The sequence below is a fragment of the Penaeus japonicus genome, unplaced genomic scaffold (assembly GCF_977035675.1).
Source record: "Penaeus japonicus unplaced genomic scaffold, GWHDUDI00000001_assembly GWHDUDI00000019, whole genome shotgun sequence".
NCBI classification, from domain to species: Eukaryota; Metazoa; Arthropoda; class Malacostraca; order Decapoda; family Penaeidae; genus Penaeus; species Penaeus japonicus.
In genome coordinates, this window is record NW_028234421.1 from 1480799 (window position 1) to 1488298 (window position 7500).

General features: G+C 55.0%; 1 protein-coding gene across 1 annotated transcript in view; it reads left to right on the forward strand.

Moving 5' to 3' along the window:
• Positions 1-7500, forward strand: part of sha (shavenoid) — a 13698-nt gene that overhangs the window by 3729 nt on the left and 2469 nt on the right. The window contains exons 4-8 of the mRNA XM_086547190.1: positions 1-33; positions 2521-2686; positions 3118-3250; positions 4018-4169; positions 4577-7500. The exon at positions 1-33 is cut by the window's left edge and continues 139 nt beyond it; the exon at positions 4577-7500 is cut by the window's right edge and continues 2469 nt beyond it. Of these exons, the coding sequence (XP_086403316.1) occupies positions 1-33; positions 2521-2686; positions 3118-3250; positions 4018-4169; positions 4577-7500 (3408 nt within the window). The remainder of the gene's footprint in view (positions 34-2520; positions 2687-3117; positions 3251-4017; positions 4170-4576) is intronic.

A 7500-nucleotide genomic window follows, 5' to 3' on the forward strand; every position in this document is an offset into this window, starting at 1 on the left:
GGTCAAGAAGAGGAAGGAGAGGGAGAGGAATATGTGAGTTTTCGCCGCTCGGTGTGTCTTCTTCGAGGGGAGAGGGGGGAGGGTGGGAGGGTGAGGGGGAGGGGGGAAGGGAGGAGGAGGGAGGGGGGGAGGGTGGGAGGGTGGGAGGGGTGGGTGAGGGGGTGGGAGGGTGGGAGGAGGGGGAGGGAAAAGGGTGAAGAAGAGGAAGGAGAGGGAGAGAAATATGTGAGTTTTCGCCGCTCGGTGTGTCTTCTTCGAGGGGGGAGGGGGGTGGGGAGGGGGGGAGAGGAAGGAGAGGGAGAGGAATATGTGAGTTTTCGCCGCTCGGTGTGTCTTCGAGGGGGGGAGAGGGGGGAGGGTGGGAGGGAGGGTGGTGAGGGTGGGTGGGGGGTGAGGGTGGGGAGGAGTGAGGGTGGGAGAGGGTAAGGGGGAGGACGGGAGAGGAGTGAGGGGTGGGAGGGGTGAGGGTGGAAGGGGGGGTGGGAGGGTGGGAGGAGGGGGAGGGAGAAGGGTGAAGAAGAGGAAGGAGAGGGAGAGGAATATGTGAGTTTTCGCCGCTCGGTGTGTCTTCGAGGGGGGTGAGGGGGGAGGGTGGGTGAGGGAGGAGTGAGGGGTGAGGGGCGAGGGTAAGGGGGAGGGGGTAGAGGGAGGGGGCGAGGGGTGAGGGTGGGAGGGAGGAGTGAGGGTGGGTGAGGGAGTGAGGGGGAGGGGGAGGGGGAGGGGTGAGGTGGGAAGGGAGGAGTGAGGGTGGAAGGGGGGGTGGGAGGGTGGGAGGAGGGGGAGGGAGAAGGGTCAAGAAGAGGAAGGAGAGGGAGAGGAATATGTGAGTTTTCGCCGCTCGGTGTGTCTTCTTCGAGGGGGGGAGAGGGGGGAGGGTGGGAGTGGGTAAGGGGGAGGTGAGGGTGGGAGGGTGGGAGGGGTGGGTGAGGGGGAGGGGGGGAAGGGAGAAGGGTCAAGAAGAGGAAGGAGAGGGAGAGGAATATGTGAGTCTTCACCGCTCGGTGTGTCTTCGAGGGGGGAGAGAGGGTGGGAGGGTGAGGGAGTGAGGGTGGGAGGGTGAGGGGTGGGGTTGAGGGTGAGGGGGAGGGTGGGAGGAGGGGGAGGGAGAAGGGTCAAGAAGAGGAAGGAGAGGGAGAGGAATATGTGAGTTTTCGCCGCTCGGTGTGTCTTCTTCGGGGGAGAGGGGGGAGGCTGGGAGAGGGTGAGGGGTGAGGGGGAAGGGTGAGGGGGGTGGGAGGGTGGGTGAGGGTGGGAGGAGTGAGGGTGGGGGGTGAGGGGGGATGAGGGGGGAAGGGTAAGGGGAATGAGGGGTGAGGGGGGGAGTGAGGGGGGTGAGGGGATGAGTGAGGGGTGGGAGGGTGGGAGAGGGGGGAAGGTGGGAGAGGGGGGAAGGTGGGAGAGGGTGGGAGGGGGGAGGGGTGAGGGTAAGGGTGAGGGTGGGAGGGTGGTGAGGGGAGGGTGGGGGGAGGAGTGAGGGTGAGGGTGAGGGGGGATGAGGATGAGGGGTGAGGGGGAGGGGGGAGAGTGAGGGAGTGGGAGGAGTGAAGGGCGAGGGTGGAAGGGGTGGGGGGTGAAGGTGAGGGCGTGTGTGTGTTTGTATGGAAAGAGAAGAGGAGGGTGAGGGTAGAGCGGGGCGGGGATTGAGGGTGAGGGTGTGTGTGTGTGTGTTTGTGTTTGTGTGGAAAGAGGGGGGAAGGGGTAGATGTGTGTATATGTGTATGTGGATTAAGAGTGGATGAGTGAGTGGGAATCCTATATTTATCATTCATTATTTCCAAAACAGTATCATTGTGTGTGTTTGAATGTATGGATATTCTTCAGAACTCACCACAAACGCCTCCACTTCCGAACGTTTCTATCAACGTTCTTAACCCCTTCACTCCCCTTACCCCCACAAACCCCCACCCCCCAAAAACCCAACATTCTTGAAAACCTCTCCACTCCCCCCACCCACCGCCCACCACCCCCCACAAACTCCCAACGTTCTTAACCTCTCCATTCCCCCCCTATCTACCACCCACCACCCCCCACAAACCCCCACCCACAAACCCCCCCAAACACCCAACTCAAACCACCCCAACCCCAACCCCACCAACCCACCACCCACAAACCCACCCCCACCTCCAACCCCACAAACCCCCCACCCCACACCCACCCCCCCAAAACACCCAAGTCAAACCACCTCCACTCCTACCCACCACCCCTACAACCCCCCCACTCACAAACCCCCCACCCACCACCCACCACCCCCACAAACCCCCCACCAACCCCCTTACCACCACCCCCTACCCCCACAAACCCCCCACCAACCCCCTTACCACCACCCCCTACCCCCACCCACCCCCCACCAACCCCCTTACCACCACCCCCTACCCCCACAAACCCCCCACCAACCCCCTTACCACCACCCCCTACCCCCACAAACCCACCACCCACAAACCCCATCCCCCACCCATTCCCCCCCACCCCACCTCCACCACAAACACCCAACTCAAACCACCTCCCCTTTTCCACCTCCAGAAGCAAGCTAGCCGAAGAAGGTCTCAGGAGTTCGAAGAGTCGCTCGGGCCGAGACCATCGACGCCCACGACACAACCGCCCTTCGCTCGTGTCCTCCGAGGACGACTCCGACCACGAGGACATCGAGGATCTGTCGTTGGCTTCGAGGTCGAGGAGAGCCAGCAGGGTAAGGAGGAGGAGGAGGAAGAGGAGGCGGGGGGGGGAGGGCGGATTTTGACTTTCGTGTTATTTCGCTTACGTGGTGTTTAAGTTCTTTGTTTATTTTTTCGTTTGGTTGGTTTGGCTTCCTTTGGTGGAAATCAAATTTTTTTTTTTTGTTAGTTTGTTTTGCTACCATAAGCATTTGCTACCATAATCATTTTATTATTACTACTAAAGACTATCATTTCCTCATACTTTACGTTATTATTCAGAAGCACTGGGCGTTACCGTAACGTAAAGATAATAATAATGATAATAATGATAATGATAATAATGATAATGATAATGATAATAATAACAATAATAATAATAATGATAATAATAATGACAATGATAATAATAATAATGATAATGATACTAATAAAAAGACAATCTTAACTCTAAATCCTTCTCCAGGCCGGAAACAGCATCAGTTTTACAACGGCGGTCGTCCATGGGGAGGGGGAGGGGCCTGGCCACACACCCCACGACGCAGCTGACGGTATCGAGAGAGCACCCAGGTCTCATCTAGCGGTCGTCGAGACATTTGGTGAGTGGGGGAGGGAGGGAGAGGGCGAGGGAGAGAGAGGGCGAGGGAGGGAGAGGGCGAGGGAGGGAGGGAGAGATAGGGGGAGAGGGGAGGGAGGGAGAAGGGGAGGGAGAGGGAGGGAGGGAGAGGGCGGGGGAGGGGGCGGGGGAGAGGGCGAGGGGAGAGGGAGAGAGGAGAGGGAGGGAGAAGGCGGGGGAGAGGGAGAGGGGGAGGGAGAGGGCGAGGGCGAGGGAGAGGGAGAGGGCGAGGGAGAGGGGAAAAGGAGAGAAGATGAAGAGGAAGAGAAAAAAGGAAGAAAGACCTAATGGAAGGAAGAGAGAGAGAGAGAGAGAGAGAGAGAGAGAGAGAGAGAGAGAGAGAGAGAGAGAGAGAGAGAGAGAGAGAGAGAGAGAGAGAGAGAGAGAGAAGGAGAGAGAGAGAGAGAGAGAGAGAGAGAGAGAAAGAGAGAGAGAGAGAGAGAGAGAGAGAGAGAGAGAGAGAGAGAGAGAGAGAGAGAGAGCAAGAGAGAGAGAGAGAAAGAGAGAGAGAGAAAGAAGGAGAAAGAGAGAGAGAGAGAGAATTATAAACTCTATAAATTTTACCTGGCTTTACTCCATTCACTGCATATAATCAACCACTTCACACAATACGACATTTTATGAAATAATCCCCATTTTCGATCTTCATCAATTCAAGAAAGACAAGCCAATACTCACCAATACTCAATCTTACTCACAAATCCTAACAACCTAGACTATCTCCTTACATATTTACTCCCTTCCTCACAGACGAAGGCAGCGTGGGCGGCAGCGGGGCGCGGGCGGTGGGCGTGGTGTCCCCCGTCGAAGAGCGAGAGGGCGGACCAGACGACATACACGCGTCTCAAGCCAAAAGGAAACTCTATTTCAATCCGGCATATTTCGAGCCGGAGATGTTGCAGGTCGGTAGTGCGTCGTTTAGTTATTGATTTTCTTTTTTATTTATTTATTTTTTATTTATTATCTTTTTTTTGTATTATTGCATGAAGAAGCTGTGTCTTGTCAATGACTTTTGTTTCTTTCGTTTTATTATTATTATTATTATTATTATTATTATTATTTATTGTTATTATTATTTTTTTAGTTTAATAACCTGTTTGATCATTTAAGTGTTGTCAGAAATATTTGATAAGAGATTTGTCTTTTTATTATGTATATTTGGATAAAAAAAAAAAGACTACCTGTTTTTATCAATAAAAGACTTATAAGGTGGTTCCAGAGAGCAAAACTCTTACTCGCGTTTTAACTGAATATCAATAGTCAACATCAATGGCCGTTCTAATGACCCTTAACCCCCCCCCTCCCCCAGGCACCCCCGCCGGCAGCCCTAGAGTTCCTGACCAGGATTCGCGAGATGATCACCATTGCCAAATCCAAGATGAAGGCCAAGATGTACCACCCGAGCCTGGTGGACATCCCGGAGGAGGAGTCAGACTGCCAGTCCCGCCCCATGAGCAGGTCCACCGGCAGCTCCAGCAGGATGACGGTGCCCATAGACGACCTACACGAAGGCGGCGACGGCGATGGGATGTACGCGAGTGACCACAGCATCCAGAGCGACTCCCTGGAGCGGCGTCCACGCGAAGACGACAGCCGGAGCTCCACGCTCAAGAAGCTGGCCAAGCGCGTCAACAGCCACGGCCAGAGCATCGTCAGTGAGATCATCAGGACTCTGGACCTGAAGCCCCGTCTTCCGGCGCCCGTGGAATCCGTCTACGTCGCCCACACTCCCCCCAAGAGGCCCGCTGCGCCCAAACCCCCGCCGCCCAGGCCTGTCAACGCGAGGGAAGAGGTTCCACTCGAGACTGAGGACGACTTCCCAGAGCTCATCAAGCCGTCCATGCTCAGGAGCGTCCTGAGGGACGGCAAGAGGCTGACGGACCTCAACAACACCTTCGAAAACTTCCGCCAGGAGATGATGGCGACCTTCAACAAAATGAAGAAGGTCGGGGAGGCCATCTCGCCCAAGTCGACGCTCCACAGGGTCAAGAACAGGAACAAGGTCGAGGCCTCCCCGATCAACACCCTAGAAAAGGGAAGTTCGCAAGCGACATCAAGTGAGGGCAAGGTGCAGAAATGGCTGCAAACCCTCGAGAATAAGAACATGTACTCCAGAATGTCCGAGACTTCCAACGTGGTCTTCGACTCCCGCAAAGAGATACCAAGGACCAACAGCCCACCGCCTCTCCCACAGAAGGGAAACAAGCCTCCAACTCCTCCCAGGAAGAACAGAGCGCCTGCGCAGCGGAGTATTTCATTCAGTGAGGCGAAGGAGCCTGCACTTCCCTCGCCGGAGGTCATCAGCCATTCTAAAGGTACAGCTAAAGGTCGGGCATCAGGGAACAGCACCCACGTGACGAGGTCCCTCTCATGGCAAAACGAACATCGCCACTATGATTCAAACCCACGTCGCTCGCGCCAGCAGATGCCCCTGATGCCTGAGGACAGCTTGAACACATCCTTCGGCTCTGAAGACGACTCTCTCAACGACCTACTGAGTGAGGCAGAGGCCAAAGTTCCTAAAATGATCCCTAGCGACTCTGACAGTGTTTACTCCGACACAAAACCCCGATCGAAAGAAAAGAAAGAGAACCACAAAGAGGAGACAGACACTAATTCTAAATCTCTCTCCAGGCAGCTTCCTAGGGAGGAGGAAATAACAGAACGCAATGAGATTTTCAACAAGAACACCGGAGCAAAGACCATGTCCCGTCTAGCGAGGAACGACGAAAACATTTACGAAGAGAGGAAGAACAATGGCAACACCAGTGAGGAATATGATGACCACACTTACGAAGAAATACAATTCCCGAATAATGGCAAGCAGAAGAGAAGGGCGCCCCCGAAGCCAAAGAATGATAACGTAAGTGAAGTTCAAATCGACAACAACAACGATGAGGATGATGGACTCTACAGCATATACAGTAACCCAGATTCCTTGGTGAGCGAAGTGACTATACTCGGGGAGGAGAAGTGCTCAAGCCCCATCTACTCAGGTTGCAAAGTCACCATCCCCGTGACAGACAATGGGAATGGCACCACGGAAGATAATGACAATGGGTTCGAGCAGGACACCCTGGAGAGAAGGGGCAAGAAGGCCGAGCGCAGCAACAGCATCGTTCAAGATTCTCTGGAGAGACCAAAGGTTAAAAAGCGGACTTTTGCTAATCATGAGAACAGTCTGGAGCGAGCGAAGGCCCAAAGGAGACTGTCCTTCCCAGGCGATAGGAACAAAGGTGACAAGAGTCTTCTGGACATTTATGAGTCTAGAAGTAGCATCAGAAGTCTTCGAAGCTTCAAGAGTGACTTACAAGATCCTTCCTATTCGCCGATCACATTTTCTAACCCTTCTTCTCCCACAAAGACTGAATCTTTCTACTTCAAAAACATTAGCAACAGCACGAATCTTGGCGTTATCAAAAGTAATAACGATCAACCAAAGAAACTTCGAACGTTCAAAGATTACCAAGAAATGAACTTCCACCGAGGTTCTTCCGACTCCTCGGAGGCGAGCAGCAGTCCTCTCCCAGTCACAGGCTCCAGCATAAACGTGAATTTCCGGAGCACGAGTCCGTCCAACAAGGAGCACAGAGAGCTGAAGCCTCCTTTGCCCCCGAAGCAGATGCGTCCCACAGACATCGGCGAGAATGCCTCCCCCGGACTTCCCCCGAAGAACCGTGTCGCTCGCCCCCCTCTGCCGCTGAAGGCCTCTCGGAGGACGGACTCATCCGACTCAGAACCAGAGCGACCCAAACTTCCCGAGAAGTCCCGCAAGAAAACTTCACTCGAGACTCTGTCCAGGTCATCCAGTGGAGGCTCCATCCCCGAGCTGACTGAGGAGGAAGCTCGCTCCATCCTGCACGGCCTGCTAGCACACACACAGCCTGACGCCCACCGCCTCTCGCCTCTCCACGAAGAAGATGATAACGATGGACATTTTTTAGGGGTAAGGAACACTGCCGCCGACTCTAGCGCTCGGCCCAGTGTTCCTTACTACGACACGTTCAGCTCTGGATCTCAGAATAGCGTTACGCCCACGTCCTCGTCCTCGTCCCCCAGGAGCGACGACGTCGAAGACACAGGTTCGAATACCCTGGGCAGAGAGGTGGAGCATAGCCTCGATCGCCAACTGCTGCGCCAACACGACGGCCCCTGCGAGCCGGGATCTCCAGGGAGCGAGGCCCGTGTGAGCGGCGAGTTCATCCTCTCCACCACGGGCAAGTCGCCGTCGCT